At 41.8% G+C, this 19,719-nt stretch overlaps 1 protein-coding gene across 4 annotated transcripts in view; it reads left to right on the top strand.

The window, feature by feature from the left end:
• The first annotated feature begins 1,195 nt into the window (after positions 1 to 1,195).
• TCERG1 (transcription elongation regulator 1) overlaps positions 1,196 to 19,719 on the top strand; it is a 55,967-nt gene continuing 37,443 nt past the window's right edge. For 3 of the 4 annotated variants that reach the window (XM_075856525.1, XM_075856526.1, XM_075856523.1), the window contains exons 1-5: positions 1,240 to 1,342; positions 10,892 to 11,120; positions 12,417 to 12,605; positions 14,909 to 15,239; positions 17,637 to 17,864. In XM_075856525.1, coding sequence (XP_075712640.1) covers positions 1,293 to 1,342; positions 10,892 to 11,120; positions 12,417 to 12,605; positions 14,909 to 15,239; positions 17,637 to 17,864 — 1,027 coding nt within the window. In that variant the 5' untranslated portion in view covers positions 1,240 to 1,292. Of the gene's footprint in view, positions 1,217 to 1,239; positions 1,343 to 10,891; positions 11,121 to 12,416; positions 12,606 to 14,908; positions 15,240 to 17,636; positions 17,865 to 19,719 lie in introns of those variants that run through there. The other variant, XM_075856524.1, reaches the window with a different exon arrangement.

Genomic DNA, 19,719 nt, shown 5'->3' with positions numbered 1-19,719 from the left:
TTATAGCGCTGCTGGGGGACCAGAAGTGTAGTTGCACAGCCTTCTTTGCTGACGATACGACTCTTCGTCATGTGACCAACCCCAGTAGTGGTGTGCACGGGCTGTGACTTGCAGCTCGGACTGTCGCGGAGTGTCACCCGCGGCCGCCCGCAAATCGTGGGCCATGCACATGGTCGCGAGTATTCATTTCTATGAGCCTGGAAACCACGGTCGTGTGCATGGGCCCATTGAAATTAATTTGCGGGGTGAATTGCGGCTGCAAAAATACGTTCTTGTGTTTTTGTTTGTTACATGTGAGCAGGGTTACAAAAACCCTGTTCACATGCACTGAATATGGATTATTATTGGATTTTATGCAGATTTTAGCGCAGAAGAAATCAATGTCAAATCCTGAGCATGTTGACTTCATTCGACTTATACGTTTTTAAAAAAACGTATACAGCCTATACAGTTGCATACGTCTATCATTGACTTCCAGTATTCAAAACGGTATGCAAAAGGAAAACAGGAAACCGTATACCAAAATGACACACTTTGGCCATACATCTGGCCCATATATGTCTATCGGGCGGGTACAGTAAACTCCTGGATACTACCTGATGTTGCGACCACATAGCCAATCATTAGCTGCGATGTAGCAACTGACATGGCGACTTTGTCGTGCGACGCGTCATCGTGTAGCCCTAGCCTAAGACGTGTGCAACTGCGACTCATTTGCAACATGTAAGTAATTTATTTTTTATGGGTGTCTTTTGATGTCGCAAATCCTAAATTGCATGTGACTTGCACCCAAATCGCACAGTAAAAGTCGTGTGACTTCAATTGCGACAGAAATTTCTGCTACTTGTATGTCACCACGTAGCCCTTGCCTAACCGGACATAATGTGATTGATGCAAAATGTATGCATATAGCCACCCCTAGAGATAGAAAAATATACTGAAGGAGATTTATTAATAATATCCTGAGATGCATGAATTTATGAGTCAGCATTACACCAATATTTTGGGCACATTAGTCATAAATTTTGTGCATTACGAAAGAACCAACAAAGAATACAACGTGGGTTCTGCGCATGCTCTATGCACCCGCCACTAGAGGGCGCTAGAAAGTAAACTCATTGCTCTCTCAAGGTGCATATCCTGTAGTTCCTCTCCCGGAAATTGTCGGCCGCTCTAACCCGGAACCTGAAATGATTGACTTCTCCGTCAGCCAATGGTAATAGGGATTTGTCAGTCAGGTGGTGTGTCTGTATGTGGGTGGAGAACCTGTGAGGTTGTCGGTTGTTCCTGTAATGGCGGAACGCGGGGACTCCGATGTCGAGCGATACAATAACGACATTAGGTATATGGTACTGGGCACACTGTGAGAGACGGTTGCCGGTTTCTTGTAATATTTCGCGTCTGTGTAGTCCTTAGTCGTGGCGTGTTGTTGGGGTATGGAGCGGATAACGCAGCCCGTGTTGCACATGTGTGTATGATACACGATAAATCGGTACCTGAGGGCAGGGAGTTATCTGACCCGAACTATGGATATACTGGGAGGACCCAGACTTCTAAACAGCAGCCATTTTTATTGTGTTTTGCCTCATGTTACACAATTGTGTTCATACAATGAGTGTTGTCACATTGTTTCATCAGTCCTCACGACCTGTATAACTAGACTGAAGTTCTGTAGTAATGTGGCCATAAGATGCCCATCAGGTCCATATATACTGCTGTAATACAGATTTTTATTGGAAGGAAAGAGTGTTTAGTCACCAAATATATAGATTGTCATAAACTGAGGGATCCAACAGGAACAAGATAAGGATAATGCACGTCCGTAGACACTTTCCAATGATACGTCTGTAAATAATATCTGTATAAGCATTCTAGAACCTACAGATTTAACAGAGATGAGTGGTGCTACATGGGCGCTGCTTATCTCTTCCTGCAGGATCCGTTGGTCCCAAATTGCTTTCATAGGGAGTTCTCTTTTGCAAATCTGACTGCCTTGTAATGCTTCTACACACCTCAAATGCTGCAGATCCTTTTTTGAAAGCGATGAAGCCGTTTCTTCTCAATCATTTAATTAAAAAACAGCCAGGATTCTCCCCTTTTTTCAAGAAAGAGGTCCTGCAGCAGCTGAGGTGTGTATTATAATTAATAACGTGCCCCTTCTATAAATTATTAAAGGCGTATTCCCAAAATTGAGAATTATTACCTATCTAAAGTATGCGTGATGGTTATCTGATCACTGGGACCCCCCCCCCCCCTGTTTACAAGAAAGGGGTTCCACAATGCTGGACTGCAGTGAGGACGCTACTGCTCCATTCATAGTCTGGGAATGACAGACAACAGCCAAGTACAGCGCTTGGCTGTTTCCATCCGTTCCGTAGCCATGCAACTCTGCCTTACAGGGGGGGGTCGTGATCAGTGGGACCCCCAGCAAACAGACAATCACCTATCCTGTGGATGGGTAATGATTGTCGATTGCCCCTTTAGGAATGTTAGACTTCATAGGCTAATCTAAGGTGTTTTTGTGATCCTATAGACACAGAAATCTTTAGTGACGGCTGATATTCTTATAATTTACAGTAGGGGGAGATATTATCCTATATCTATACACAGTCAAAACGATTAGATGATTGCAGCATGTTAACAGCCCTCCTGAAATACTCTGTGACATAAAACAGTAGGACATTTTACTTAGCTCGGAATGCCCTTGTGCCTTCCATAATTTAGTTTAAAGGGTTCTCCACTTCCTATAAATGAGGTTTATTGTTTTGGATAAACAGTCAATTCGGCTGCTATTCTTAAGGGCTTTTTATCACTTTTATCAGATATTTTTATTTTAAGCGTACAATAAAATAAATCATACAGTAACAAAAACATGCCATATATAGGGTGATCCAACAGCTACAAACAAATAAGCAAAAATATGTGGAGCAGTAATAAGGATTCAACTCGTTTTTCTTTGAACATAGACAATAGAAACAATAATGCAAAGTATACAGCATATCTGTACACATTGGTAATGGCGTACATATTAATGTACATAGAAGAACAAGACATAAAAAGCTTGATATGAATACATAAAATAGAATAATACAAACACAAACACATTTGAGTAGGTCATGAGTTTCAATATGTTTTTAACTAGAATTGAATAGTAAGTTTGGATAATTTTAGAACCTATGTAAGGTATAGACTAAGTGACCACCTCAGATTATTGTGTATTCAGTCTTTTTTTTTTGAGTGAACTACATACACAACTGATCACATCTCTGTCTGCTTTCAGCAACTTTGGCCTGATTGACTTGTTGAGTAGTTACAAACGTAGAATTCCATTCCACTACATTATTTTCCAGCACGGTATGTTCCATATGACCGCTGATTTCTACCAATAAAAATTTTCTCCGTGCTCTGACATTGAAGCAAGTCTAGACCACAGCTGGATTTTATTTCTGGATCGATTTGCAAAACGAACTGTGCCTACTGCTTTATAGGAGCTCGGCTGGGGTCATACCACCGTTTGCCGTTTCGTCGTTCTGCTCGGTCAGAGGGGCAGAGCAAGGGAAAAATCGGAATAGCCGGTTCTATTGCACCACGGTCACAGTCGACGGAACCCATTGACTTTAATGGGTTCTATGGGGTGTCTGTTGCGCTATTGTTTCCGTTATTCTCTGCCGTATCTACGATGGAGGCACCTAACGGGGTCCCCAACGCAGATGTGAATGAGGCCTAAGCTGTTAGGGATATTTGTGTTAATAGGCGTGTTGACGGTTTCCAGTAGGAAACCAGCATCATTGTTAAAAAGCAATGGTTCCCTTGTGTATTTTTGTTACTTTCCAATATTACACTGTTTTGTTGTCTTCTAGTGTAATAGGATGTGCAGTATCCATAAAGTCTGTATGAAGCCAAACACTTTAGTCACCAGCTAAGTCTATGTTCTCACCTGCATTGTGGCGTCCGTTCACAACTGAAGACACAACACTCTCACAAAACTGTCGTATGGCGGATACCACCACTGCCCGATGGACCCCATTGACTTACAGTGGATTCCGACGGGTTGTCCATTGTTTTGGCAGGAGAAAAATTAGCACTGCATGCAGCGCTATTCTCCCCGTCACATCTTTCGGGACTACCAACAGAAACTCTGAATGAAGCCTCTGAGTGCAGTGTAAAGGGACCCCATTTACTCATGTCCGCTCACCGGCAACGACTTATCCGATGATAACTACTTGCACAACACTCTGCAAATGTTCTGTATACAATGTTGTAAGAAAATAGATATCGTCTAAATGCTACATATTTTTATTAGACAAAGTGGACCTGAATATACACAAATTCTTTTAGTTATTGGTGTAAGGAATTATTTAAGGAACAAAGTTATCCAATACCTGTAGAAGGCTGAATGCACATTGTGATTTTAGTGTCCGCGTGGCGCATACGTCAAACATAACCATAGGCCTTCATTCACCCAACGTAGGCCATAAGAGTATCGTTTTGGCCCCTGTTGGGCCGGCATAAGATGACAAACCTTATTTTCAACTGTTTGAGTGCATTATGATGAACTATTCCATACAAAGGCATCCCGCAACAAAATATACCACGTGGTACGTGTTGTTTTCAACACAGGTGAAATATACTCCCAAGGTATACCTCCAGCGAACACTGCCAATGGTTTTTGTGTATGTTTTGTCGCTGTAAGAGTGTAATCTGGGACAGACTGGTTGCTAAGGATGTACTTCCTAATTACTCATCAATAGAACAATTGTTAGGAAGGGGGGTCTCTAGGAATGACTGTCAAACTGTTATGATTTCATCTCAAAACTCGATCTGGCACTGTCCTGACAGCAGAGATGGGGGAAGCAGCTGTCGCTGAGCCATTCCCTATCTCGGCCTAAATTGTTAATCTGATATTCCTTTTTTCTAAAAATGTGTGTATTTGCAGGGTTCAGACTTTGGTTCCTAGGTCTGCAAACATAGGCCAAATGTTATATTTTCTGGTCGCCCTATTAAAAATCAATATCACATTTAAAAAAATAAAGAAAACCTTTACGTTACTGTGGATTTACCGTTCACAGCTTTTACACTAGACTGCAAACTACTGGGTTCAAATCTACGTTTCTTTTTTTAAAAAAAAAATAGAAAATGGAGCTGTTGCATGACATACACTAATGGCGCCTGATGGAACCCTTTGACTTTGAGTTCCGTCATGTTTCCATTTGGGTGTCTATTATTTTAACGGAAAAAATAGCGCAAAGTATTTCTTCCGGCATTTTGAAGCGGATCTGCGACTGAGCCTCCTGATGTAGCCTTCAACGCAGATGTGAACTTGCCCGTAAAGGGGTATTCCCAGAATCGATATTTCTCATCTATCCACAGGATAGGTAATAAGTGTGGTTGCCGGAGGCCATATTGATCACTAGAACAGGGGACCCGAGAACCCCGTTCCTCTTCACTGCAAGAGCGCACTAAGGAGAACTTTGGACTCCATTCAAAGTCTTTGGGACTGACTGAGAAAGCCGATTTACAACAAGAATACTCCTGGTGGGGCTCCCAGTGATCAGACCCTTATCACTTATCCAGTTGATAAGTGATAAATGTATATTCTTGGAATACTCCTTTAAAGAGGCTCTGTCACCACATTATAAGTGTCCTATCTCCTATATAAGGAGATGGGCGCTATAATGTAGGTGACAGTAATGCTTTTTATTTAATAAAACGATCTGTTTTCACCACTTTATTAGCGATTTTAGATTTATGCTAATGAGGTGCTTAATGCCCAACTGGACGTATTTTAACTTTAGACCAAGTGGGTGTTGTACAGAGGAGTGTACTGTACTGCACTCCTCTCCATTCATTTACTCAGCGCATAGGGATCCTGCTAGATCCTTATGTGCTGTCTTATACTACCACATTAACAATACTGAAGTGTTTAGACAGTGAATAGACATTCCACGGGATGTCTATTCACAATCTCTGCACTTCGTTACTCTGTGGTAGTTACGGCAGAGGAAGCGAGATCTCGCTGTAAATGACAGGTTACAACGAGATCACGCTTACTCTTCTGTAACTACCACAGACAGAGTAACGAAGTGCACAGATTGTGAATAGACATCCCGTGGAATGTCTATTCACTGTCTAAACACTTCAGTATTGTTAATGTGTTAGTATAAAACAGCACATAAGGATCTAGCAGGATCCCTATGCGCTGAGTAAATGAATGGAGAGGAGTGCATGATGCTGATTGGTCAGCGTCATACACTCCTCTGTACATCGCCCACTTGGTCTAAAGTAAAAATACGCCCATAAAGTGGTGAAAACAGATAGTTTTTTTTAAATAAAAGGCATTACTGTCACCTACATTACAGCGCCCATCTCCTTATATAGACGATAGGGCACTTATAATGTGGTGACAGAGCCTCTTTAAACTCCATTTAGTGGTCGGCAGCCAAAATGTTATGTTTTCAAGGGAACCTGTCACTAGGTTTGGGGCCACTAAACCAAGGTCTGAACACGTAGGACCTTTAGATAGTGGTAATGGGGAATTGGTCACAGGGGATCAAGAGAAGGCAGAGTTACTAAATGTGTTCTTTAGCCTTGTATATACAACAGAAGAAAGAGCAGCAGATGTAGCTGGTGCCAGTGCTGTTAATATATCAGTTGATATATTGAATTGGAGGAATGTAGATATGGTGCAAGCTAAATTAAATAAAATAAATGTGCACAAGGCCCCGGGACCAGATGGGTTACACCCTAGAGTTCTTAAAGAGCTTAGTTCAGTTATTTCTGTCCCCCTCTTCATAATATTCAGAGATTCTCTAGTGACTGGTGTAGTGCCAAGGGACTGGTGCAGGGCAAATGTGGTGCCTATTTTCAAAAAGGGCTCTAGGTCCTCCCCGGGTAATTATAGACCAGTAAGCTTAACATCAATTGTGGGGAAAATGTTTGAGAGACTATATACAGGATTATGGGACAAATAGTATTACAAGTGACAGCCAGCACGGTTTTACTAAGGACAGAAGTTGTCAAACTAACCTGATTTTGTTTTTATGAAGAGGTGAGTAGAATCCTAGACAGAGGGGGCGCTGTGGATATAGTGTTTTTGGACTTTGCAAAGGCATTTGACACTGTCCCTCATAGACATCTAATGGGTAAATTACGGACTATAGGTTTAGAAAGTATAGTTTGTAATTGGATTGAGAATTTGGCTCAAGGACCGTATCCAGAGAGTTGTCGTCAATAATTCCTACTCTGAATGGTCCCCGGTTATAAGTGGTGTACCCCAGGGTTCAGTGCTGGGACCACTATTATTCAACTTATTTATTAATGATATAGAAGATGGGATTAATAGCACTATTTCTATTTTTGCAGATGACACCAAGCTATGTAATATAGTTCAGTCTATAGAAGATGTTCGTGAATTGCAAGTGAATTTAAACAAACTAAGTGTTTGGGCGTCCAGTTGTCAAATGAAGTTTAATGTAGATAAATGTAAAGTTATGCACCTGGGTATGAACAACCTACATGCATAATATGTCCTAGGGGGAGCTACACTGGGGGAGTCACTTGTTGGGAAGGATCTGGGTGTACTTGTATGTCATAAACTAAATAACAGCATGCAGTGTCAATCAGCTGCTTCAAAGGCCAGCAAGATATTGTCGTGTATTAAAAGAGGCATGGACTCGCGGAACAGGGATGTAATATTACCACTTTACAAAGCATTAGTGAGGCCTCATCTAGAATATGCAGTCCAGTTCTGGGCTCCAGTTCATAGAAAGGATGCCCTGGAGTTGGAAAAAATACAAAAAAGAGCAACGAAGCTAATAAGGGGCATGGAGAATCTAAGTTATGAGGAAAGATTAATTTTTAACGTTTTTCCATCGTCGCATTCCAAGAGCTATAACTCTTTCATTTTTGCGTCGACATAGCTGTATAAGGTCTTGTTTTTTGCGGGACAAGTTGTATTTTTAATAGCACCATTTTGGGGGACATATTATTTGTTGATTAACTTTTATGAACTATTTTTTGGGGGGGAAATAGAAAAAAAACTGAAATTTCGCCACGCTTTTTCGTGTCTTAAATCTACGCCGTTTACCGTGTGATATAAATAACACAATAACTTTATTCAGCGGGTTGTTACGATTGCAACGATACCAAATTTGTATAGTTTTTGTATGTTTTACTACTTTTACACAGTAAAAGCGCTTTTTTTTCAAAATGATTTGTTTTTGTGTCTCCATGTTTGAAGAGCCATAACGTTTTTATTGTTTCGCCGATGCGGTTGTATGAGGGCTTTTTTTTTGCGGGAAGACTTGTCGTTTTTATTGGTACCATTTTGGAGTAGATGCGACTTTTTGATCACTTTTTCTAACATTTTTTTTAAGTCAGGATTCACAGAAAACAGCAATTTTTCCATAGTTTTTTATAAAAAAATTACGGCATTCACCGTGCGGGTTAAATAATGTAATAGATTTATAGTCGGGGTCATTACGGACGCGGCGATGCCAAATATGCGTAACTTTTTTAATTTATTTTGGTTTTTTAATAGTAAAGAAGTTTGTAAGGGGAAAAGGTGGGTTTTTCATTTTTTTTCACTTTTTTTAAATTAACTTTATTAAACTTTTTTTTTTTACTTTTTTACTAGTCCCACTAGGGGACTTCACTATGTGATCCTCCGATCGCTATTATAATACACTGCAATACTTTTGTATTGCAGTGTATTACTGCCTGTCCGTTTAAAACGGACAGGCATCTACTAGGTCATGCCAGAGGCATGATCTAGCAGGCATTTATGACAGGCAGACCTGGGGGCCTTTATTAGGCCCCCGGCTGCCATAGAAGACACAGACACTCGGCGATCTTATCGCCGGGTGTCGGTGGGAGAGAGAGGGAGCTCCGTCCCTCTCTCCAAAACCACTCAGATGCGGTGCTCGATATTGCGCACCGCATCTGAGGGGTTAAAGATGTGAGATCGATACTTATATCGATCTCACACGGCAGAGCAGGGACGCTCCCAGCCCTCAGCTACCTCTGGGAGATTTGACGGCTCCCTGCTCTGTTTACTCATCCTGATGCAGTGCCGTAAAAAGGCATATGCATCAGAATAAAGCCCGTTAGTGGCCGCCGTTAAAAGGCGTATTGGCGGTCACTAACGGGTTAAAAGAATTAAACCTATTTCGAAAAAAGACGACTAAGGGGGGACATGATTGATTTATATAAATATATTAATGGCACATACAAAACATATGGTGAAATCCTGTTCTATGTAAAACCCCCTCAAAAAACAAGGGGGCACTCCCTCTGTCTGGAGAAAAAAAGGTTCTGCAGAGGCGACAAACCTTCTTTACTGTGAATCTATGGAATAGCCTACCGCAGGAGCTGGTCACAGCAGGGACAGTAGATGGCTTTAACAAAGGGTTAGATAATTTCCTAGAACGAAAAAATATCAGCTCCTATGTGTAGAAATGTTTCCCTTCCCTTGGTTGAACTTGATGGACATGTCTTTTTTTTCCAAACTATGTAACTATGTAACCATTATGCCTTTATGCATCTTCGGGTTGAGTGTTCCAAACCTGCTCATGTCAAAAACAGCTGTTAAGGAAAAGGTTAGCAAAGTAACTTCCAGTGAGATGAGCCTGGGAGCAGCATTGGGCACTTGCACATGAAGCAGAGGACAGTACACTGCACTTGTGAAGAGAGGTGTACTGTCCTCCGCTTCCTGTGTACAATTCTCATGTGCCCTAGCCCGCTGGACTCCTTACACGGACTCCTCTCGGTGAGTTGGTATGTACTTTAGTACCTGAAACTTTTTTTGATGTGGCAGGTTTGAAGCGCTAAACACAAGCTGCATGATGGCATGCTTGTGGTTTAGTGGCTCCAAACCTAGAGACTGATTCCCTTTAGGGAGAACCTTTCACCTGCCCATACATGTGCAGTATGTAATAAACAGGGCTTCACAAACCCTGTCTCATGTAAAATTATTGTAAATAATGGAGCAAGTTAGAAAAATAATTTTACGTGTGACCGTGTTTGTGATGCCCTGTCCATTATATGCTGCACATGTATGGGCAGGTGAAAGGTAAGTCTATGCAATAGGGATCCTAGCTAAAAATAAAAAATAAATCACTTGAGTGCCTGACAAATTAATATTTTTTGGTTGCATATGTTACAGTTTTAGTAGCTTTCTGGGCCATGATATGTGTGTATATAAATGTGTGAATGTGTCTTTAGACATCTTTACCACAACCTCTTACATATTGATTCATTGTTCACTACAATTCTATAAGTTGCAACATACGTCTTGATAATTTTTAGATGTATACGCCAAAAGCGGTCGGTAAATTTGGTATAAACTAAGCTGTACTGTACTAAAGGTTACAAGATACTTTAATATACCATGTACCCTTATGTTTGCCAGTGAGATGGTTACTGTTCAAAATTTATCTTGTTAGAAATTTTTAGAGGGGAAATAAGCCTTAGGTATTTCCTCCACCCTACCCCCCGACCTGAAATGGCAATCGTGCAATGCCCGATTCTAATTATTAGGACCAACGCAAGATACTGTGAGTCATACAGTTGCCATCACAGCTGTACCGCCCTGCGTGCAGGAGCGTCTCCTCACACCTGATGTCGAGCTTGAGATCACAAGAGGAGGTACACTTTAATATTCCGATCAGCAAACTATGGCCTCAAAGCCTAAACTTGCTGGATATTAATAAATATCCCAAAAGTGATTAAGTTCTAATGTTTTACTATGAAAGTTTACAGTGGTGGCAAGTATAAAAATCCCACCATAAACCTACATGGGAGATATTACATAGAATTTCTAGAAGTGCTGAAGAACATGTTTTCATTTCTGAATATGGAAATTAACAATCTCTTGTTGATATTTATTTTCCAGGATGGCGCAGCAACAGCCAGCATTGCGATTTCGTGGCCCCGCACCTCCGCCTACTGCTGTATTGAGGGGCCCTCCTCCTCTTTTGCGTCCACCGCCTCCTTTTGGCATGATGCGAGGGCCTCCACCGCCGCCACGTCCCCCGTTTGGGAGACCTCCCTTTGATCCAAATATGCCACCAATCCCACCACCAAGCGGTATTCCTCCTCCATTAGGTCCTCCACATCTTCAGGTAAACACAGAGAAAAACAATTTTTTATTTATTTTTTATAGCCGGTGCATTTCAAGGTGATCTCTACCCATTTTTTTCAGTTGCTTCCATTTTATTATTGGCTGAATTTTGTTTTGCAGTTAGGCTACTTAGAGGACCTGTCACTAGCTCCTATAAAGTGAGTTAGACTCACGTGATTGCTGCTGTGTCTGGGAGTCCAGCGGTGGTGGTTGCTTACTTCTGTGTCCCCCCATTAAGATATTGCCCCCTCTTTATTTATTAAGCATTATGCAAATGAACCACTGGCTAGCCAAGTGGGTTTCGCCGTCAGCGATTCTCAATGGGCGGAGCTAGCAAGACCGCCTCTTACCTATCAGCCTGAGGCTGTTTCTTCCAGACACTCCTAGGCCAGCATCATCGCGTGAGACTCATTTACATATTGTTTAATAAATAAAGGGGAGGCAATATCTCACTAAGGGGGCGGGGCACAGAAGTAAGCAGACTCTGACACAGTGGCAATCACGTCAGTCTAAGGGTATGTGCACACGATAGCAGGCATTTACGTCTGAAAAGACAGACTGTTTTCAGGAGAAAACAGCTGCCTCGTTTCAGAGGTAAATGCTCCTCCTCGCATTTTGCGAGGCTTCTCTGACGGCCGTAAATTTTGAGCTGTGCTTCATTGCCTTCAATGAAGAACGGCTCAAATTACGTCTGAAAGAAGTGTCCTGCACTTCTTTTGACGAGGCTGTATTTTTACGCGTCGTCGTTTGACAGCTGTCAAACGACGACGTGTAAATGACAGGTCGTCTGCACAGTACGTCGGCAAACCCATTCAAATGAATGGGCAGATGTTTGCCGACGTATTGTAGCCCTATTTTCAGGCGTAAATTGAGGCATAATACGCCTCGTTTACGTCTGAAAATAGGTCGTGTGAACCCAGCCTTATAACTCACTCTATAGGAACTGGTCACAGTTCCTCTTTGATGACAACTGTGTATAGCACCAACATTTCACAGCTTTGTATACAATAAATGCGCTCGCAACATTCCTTGTTCACAGTAGGTGTTTCCGTACTTGTGTTCTGCTTACTAACGTGTGTGTTTTTTGGATTGCCTGAGGAAAACCCGCTCAAGGACTTGGGAAAGTTTCAAGCACTGTGCTGCCCTTGACATGGCCTTGCCCATGCACACAGCACTAGTGTTGCATGGCAGCAGTCCTAACCACAGGGCAACTATCCTGTATTATTGGAAAATAAATATCTATAGCGTTTTATTAGTTTGTGCTAAATTTTTATATCCTATTGTTTCCTTTACCCAGCGACCTCCCTTCATGCCCCCACATATTGGAAGCATGCCACCTCCTGGAATGCTTTTTCCGCCTGGGATGCCACCTGTGTCTTCACCAGTCACTGCTTCTAATCCTAATCAAAATGCTGCTCCTACACAAGCCCCAACTTTGCCTCCAAATGAGGAAATCTGGGTGGAGAACAAGACTCCAGATGGAAAGGTTAGTACATTTATATACCGTCAGTGGGGAGCATTATCCTTCCATTTTTTCAGATAATCGGACATGTTCCAAATTGTTAAATAAAACCCTGACTGCTACATGACCTCATCCATGTATCTGTAACAGATGGTAAAGTTGGACCATCTATGTCTGACTCCAGATTAAAGTGTAACTAAACTTTCAGAAAACTTCTGACCTGTCATAGTGACATGGTGGGGGTCCGAGAACTTAGACCCCCACCGATTGCTAAAACGAAGTGGCAGGTGCGCCTGGGTGAGTGCTGATCGACTTTTCTCGGAAAGCAGAGGTAACCCTGTACGGTCTCAATAGAAAGTCGATGAGCCCATACACCAACTGCTCGGTTTTCCGAGATAAGCCGATCACAAACAAAGTGACTCAGCGCTTCCCCGAGAGCTTCTGCTGCTGCTTTTTAGCGATCGTGGGGGTCTCGGCTCAGACCCCACAGATCAAAACTTCTGACATGTCACTATGACATGTCAGAAGTTTTCTGAAAGTTACGTTTAAACTTTTTAGAAAAGAGGTGCACAACCTTTTCCGGTCAGAGGACCACATTGTCAAACTGGCACTCCCAAGGGCTGCGATAGAACTTAGTGGTTTTCCCTTCTGAAACATTTATGACATATGAGCAGATCTCTTATTTATTGGGAGAAAGGAGGTCATCTGTCCGGCACTCCAGAGAAAAAAAGATGACTTGGCCACGCCCGCATGCAGCTTTCTCCATAGTTTTCTCTGTAGTTTGTAAGTTATGGAAACAGCTTTTCATATTTCCCATAAACTATAACGGGGAAAGACGCACTGTTCTACTCCCCCTTTAAAGAGGCTCTGTCACCAGATTGTGCAACCCCTATCTGCTATTGCAGCAGATCGGCGCTGCAATGTAGATTACAGTAACGTTTTTATTTTTAAAAAACGAGCATTTTTGGCCAAGTTATGACCATTTTCGTATTTATGCAAATGAGGCTTGCAAAAGTACAACTGGGCGTGTTGAAAAGTAAAAGTCCAACTGGGCGTGTATTATGTGCGTACATCGGGGCGTGTTTACTACTTTTACTAGCTGGGCTTTCTGAAGAGAAGTATCATCCACTTCTCTTCAGAACGTCCAGCTTCTGGCAGTGCAGACACACAGCGTGTTCTCGAGAGATCACGCTGTGACGTCACTCACAGGTCCTGCATCGTGTCGGCACCAGAGGCTACAGATGATTCTGCAGCAGCATCGGCGTTTGCAGGTAAGTAGCTACAAACTTACCTGCAAATGCTGATGCTGCTGCAGAATCAACTGTAGCCTCTGGTGCCGACACGATGCAGGACCTGTGAGTGACGTCACAGATCTGCACTGCCAGAAGCTGGGCGTTGTGAAGAGAAGTGGATGATACTTCTCTTCAGAAAGCCCAGCTAGTAAAAGAAGTAAAAACGCCCCGATGTACGCACATAATACACGCCCACTTGTACTTTTACTTTTCAACACGCCCAGTTGTACTTTTGCAAGCCTCATTTGCATAAATACGAAAATGGTCATAACTTGGCCAAAAATGCTCGTTTTTTAAAAATAAAAACGTTACTGTAATCTACATTGCAGCGCCTATCTGCTGCAATAGCAGATAGGGGTTGCACAATGTGGTGACAGAGCCTCTTTAAAGAAGCAATCTGGGTAAAACTGATTAACTGTGTTAGGCCTAGTGCAGAGCCTAAAAGACAGGTGAATAACACTGATTCAAAGAGCATAAGAGTATACCAGTCATGGTCTGAACTAACCTTTTTGCACTAACCATTTTGCCTGGAATGCTACCTAAAGTCATACAGCCCCATGGTGTCCCCACATAACAGTGCCAGCCACACAGTGACCCACCGGTTCTTACCTATTCCTGCTCTAGCGTGACATGCCCCTACTCGCCACTAGATGGTGCTTACATTTATCTACCAAGTGCTGCATTGATATCTGTAATTAGTGCAGGAAAGCGAGAACAGAGCTGTCATGTAATGAATGACGGCACTATGTTCTCTACATCAGAAGGATGTGGTTGTCTTTTGACAGCTGTGTGCTTTTGATCTGCGTGCTGCAGGTTGATCTCCCCTGATTTAGAATAGAGCAGAAGTTTTAGGTATTTAGAAGGAGAATATATGATGTATACTGTTCTTTGTTAATAAATCTTTCAAATTGCTGTACATTGCATCTTGTTTCTAAGTATATTTTTGTTATAGCCTTATTTTAACAAAAGCCATATATGAATGTTAAATTAATATACAGAATATGTGTCTAAGTTTTTTTAAATTTCATTATTTAGGCTTATTTTTACAATGCTCGTACCCGTGAATCTGCATGGAGTAAGCCCGATGGTGTAAAAGTAATACAGCAGTCAGAATTGACTCCAATGATGACAGCTCCAGTGCAGAATCAAGCTCAAGTAGTCCAGGCACAAGTAGTTCAGGCTCAAACAGCGCAAATTCAGGGACATGGTCAAGTGCAGAACCAGGCTACTCATGCTCAAGCCGTTTCAGGTGCCTCTACAACTACAAACAGTCCATCGTTAATGGTATCTTCATCTGCTGCTTCATCTAGTCAGTCTTCTACAACTAGTACTAGCACATCGACTTCTATCTCACAAGTTGTGCCTAGTAAGTATGGCTTTAGAGTTTATGTTCTTACATGCTGACTTTTATTTGTCTTACATAAACTTGACATCACCAGCCAATGCAATTGGGCTAGTATATATTTATATACGACAACCTATACACTGTTCTGTGTGAAAGTATAGAACAAAACCACTTAACAAGAAAATACATGGAAAATCAGCTAATGATAATATAACCTCTCTATTAGTCATCAATACATGATAAAAAGGACCATTCAAATGTACACACATTACCCAAGATAAATGGATCCCCCCACTGTCTTGCCTTAAACTACATAATAGCCCAATAGGATATCTGCAAGCTAAATGGTTAACCATATTAATACATATACATAGCAGGTACTGAACTCCACATAAGTGGAACAAGATGGAATAAAATAATCCAATAAAATGAGGCATTCTAGAAACTTTACTTAAGTAAAAATGGTCCTCATGGCGACTGAATGAGCATGAATATTGCACTAATGCGATCCCAATGAATCACAGTGCAGTATCTGGTTTCTTGTAACCCAATGGAGTTTCACAAAATCGCATGTGTACATGCAGATTTATGTGACCTTTATATCGCAGTTGCAAAAAAAACAAAAAATTTCAGCATGGCTGGTTCGTTATTGCAGACAGAGCAATGGATGTAGGCTCCTGCCACAGTCATTTGGCTTAAAGAGGCTCGATCACCAGATTATAAGTGCCCTATCTCCTACATAATGTGATCGGCGCTGTAATGTAGGTAACGGCAGTGTTTTTTATTTAGAAAAACAATCTATTTTCACCAAGTTATTAGCTATTTTAGATTTATGCTAATTATTTTTTAATAGACAACTGGGTGTGTTTTTACTTTTGACCAAGTGGGCGTTGTTAAGGTGACCAATCAGCCTCATACACTTCTCTCCACAACGCCACTCAAAAGTAAATACACGCCTAGTTGTCTATTAAGAAAATAAAGTCATTAGCATAAAGCTGAAATAGGTCATAACTTGGTGAAAATAGATAGTTTTTCTAAATAAAAAGCATTACTGTCACCTACATTACAGCGCCGATCTCATCATGTAGGAGATAGGGCACTTATAATGTGGTGACAGAGCCTCTTTAAAGGGAATGTGTCGCTAGAATTATTTTTTTTTTTTCAGTTAAACAATTAGTATTTGAGTGATTACACATTGTTTTAATTTTTTTAATTATTTCACAAGTCAGGAAATATTATAAATTAGATTCTAATTTATAACATTTCCATGTGCTGGTCACTAGAGGGAGCAGTTCCCAAAATTGCAGCATTGGCATGTGGTAAATTAACCTCATTGATTTATGCTGCAAATTTAGGGTAGACACACTCGCTCTAGTGTCCTCACACAATCCCCCCTCCCTTCTTCTAGCTAGTGCCAGGAGAAGGAGGGGTTTGAAGGTCATCAAACCTACACTGTGTGCCGCCATTTTCTGAGCGACTGCACAGTGCTAGGAGGATTAGATATAGGGCTCAGCAGACCGTATCACACGAACATACACGAACATAATACACACATCACATACACGAACATAAATTACCTGCTCCTGCCGCCTCCGCTGGTCTATGCTCCTTGCCCTTCGCTTCGTTGAACATATGGCCGGAAGTCGTCATCTGACTGTCCGGCAGCAGCTTCTGATCCACATGAAAATAGCGCTAGATTTCGCTCTATGAACGAGCTTAGTTTTGGTCTGTGTGGGAGTGGCGCATGCGCCGTTCCCACACAGACGGCGTACGCTTCTGTGAATGGAACGGCTCCCATTCGCATTCTCTATGGGGTTGTATGTGCCGTATTCCATCTCTGTATGTGTCGTTAATCGACACATACAGAGATGAGAAAAAAAAAATGGCAGCAATATAATAATAAAAAAATCATGACACCTTCCCTTTAAAACCAAATACATTTTTAGATCTAAAGAGGTAGAAAAATGTCTGCTTTCTTCCAAAAACAGTGTGACACCGTCCACAGATTGTTAGTAGTATTACAGATCCGTCCCATTCACTTTAATGGAGCTAAGTTGCCAGCCCATGGATAAGTGTGGTGTTTCTAAAAGAAAGCAGCCATGTTTTTGTAATCCTGGCAAACCATTTAAGGTCATTGGCTTGAAAGGGAAGTAGGTTGACTGATCTCCTAGAAAAATTCTTATAGAGTACTTGGGGAAAAAAAGAACAGGAGAGTATTAAGGTGTAATTGACTGTTTTTGTTTTTTTGTTTTTTTTATTACAATTTTTTTTTTGTGTGTACCGCATTTAGTTTTCTTTAATCCACCTCATCAGCACTTGTACAACCCAGTCCTCTCGTGCAATCTGCATTGATCTCACAGAAATGCGTTTGAGATCCATATGTGAAAAATGAAAGTATACTGTATTTCTTCCATATAGGTTCGTCTGCTCCTGAAAGTATTTCTGTGGCAACATCTACAGTCAGTGTTTCAGCTCCTCTGTCCACAGTCTGTTCAGTGCAGACTCTTTCTCAGCAACTGTCCCAGACATTGCCACCCACCGTTCCTCATGCTCTGACACAACCCACGGCTGCGATTCCAACCTTCCCGCCAGTTATGGTACCCCCATTTCGTGTCCCCCTTCCTGGCATGCCCATATCGCTACCAGGTAATGTATCAGTAAATTCATTTTACTCGGTGAAATATCAATTCTAGTTGTCTTTAGTACACTGATCATCATCTGCTTTCACAATCAATCTACTTTGTGATCTCATTTATATCTGAGTTAAGGAAAAGTAAATTGCTTTCAATAAATAGTGCAAATACAAACTTTAATAAAATCTAGAAGTCCAGCACCAGAGTCTCCCCTGAAATTAAGGTTGAGTCAATATTTTTTTTTAAATTAAACTTGTATTTTTTCGTGCTGTTGTGTTTTGTGCATCGGGTAATCCATGAAGGGGGAACTGATCTGCACTTCAACAAAATTGTAACACGAAACATCCTAAACCATTGGGGTCAGACTAGGTTTTGTGGATAATTGGGGTAGCATGTCCGGGAAACAAGATCAGAATCAAGAAGGCCTAGTTCTTGGCAATGGATATTTCACGGTTTCCTGATGACCTGTTTCTAACTGCAGTGTAGTACGTAAAAATAACTGCAGTTGGCAGAGTTGTTGAGTTTGTTCTTGTTCAAGGAATCTTGGCCAACATATGTATGCATCTGTATATGACAAAATATACACTATATGGACAAAAGTATTGGGACACACCTCTTAATCATTGAATTTAGGTGTTTCATTCAGTCCCATTGCCACGGGCGTATAAAATCCAGCACCTAGTTGTGCAGTCTGCCTTTACAAACATTTGTGAAAGGATGGGTCGTTCTAATGAGCTCACCGAATTCCAGCGTGGTAATGTGATAGGATGCCACCGTTCCAACAAATCAGTTCTTGACATTTTTTCCCTCCTAGATATCACATGATTAACTGTGAATAATAATGTTGCAAAGTGGAAGCGTTTAGGAACCACAGCAACTCAGCACAAAGTGGCAGACCATGTAAAGTTAGAGCGGGGTCTCCGAGGCGTGTGGTGCATAAAAGTTGCCAATGCTTTGCTGATTCAATAACTGCAAAGTTCCAAACGTCCTCTGGCATTAACATCCACACAAAAACTGTGCATCGGGAGCTTCATGGCATGGGTTTCCATGGCCGAGCAGCTGCATTCAAGCCTTCCATCAGCAAGTACGATGCCAAGCGTCAGATGGAGTCGTGTAAAGCACGTTACCACTAGACTCTGAAGCAGTGGAAACGTGTTCTTCAGAGTGACCAATCACGCTTCTCTATCCGACAGTCTGATGGACAAGTCTGGGTTTGGCGAATACCAGGAGAGCGTTTCCTGCCTGACTGCATTGTGCCAACTGTAAAATTTGGTGGAGCAGGGATAATACTATGGGGTTTTTTTTTAGGTGAATGCCTAGACCCTTTTGTTCCAGTGAAGGGAAATCTTAATGCTTTATGTTCTAGCATGACTGGCCCAGTGCACAAAGCAAGGTCTATAAAGGCATGGTTGGGTAAGTTTGGGGTGGAAGAACTTGACTGGCCCACATAGAGCCCCGACCTCAACTTAATCGAACACTTTTGGGGTGGAGTGAACGGAGATTGTGAGCCAGGCACTCTTGTCCAACATCCGTGCCGACCTCACAAATGCTCTTCTGGATAAATAGGCAAAAATTCCCACAGACACCCTATAAAATCTTGTAGAAAGCGTTCCTTGAAGGGTGGAAGTTGTTTTAGCTGCAGAGGGGGGACGACTCCCTATTAATTCCTATGGATCTAGAGTGGGGTGTCATAAAAGCTCCTGTAGGTGTCCGAAAGCTTTTGTCCATAAAGTGTATGTTTATATTTGTACTGTAACCCAGGAATGAACAAGTCTTGTCTAAGAGCTAGCTCCAAAGTTAGGAGCCAGCTAATACACGCTGCAATGTGTGAGTGTGGCCTTGCATGCCACTTACATTTTTAGCCCCTC

Source organism: Rhinoderma darwinii, chromosome 3, assembly GCF_050947455.1.
Source record: "Rhinoderma darwinii isolate aRhiDar2 chromosome 3, aRhiDar2.hap1, whole genome shotgun sequence".
Taxonomy (NCBI): domain Eukaryota; kingdom Metazoa; phylum Chordata; class Amphibia; order Anura; family Rhinodermatidae; genus Rhinoderma; species Rhinoderma darwinii.
This window is presented reverse-complemented; position numbering and strand designations above follow the sequence as displayed.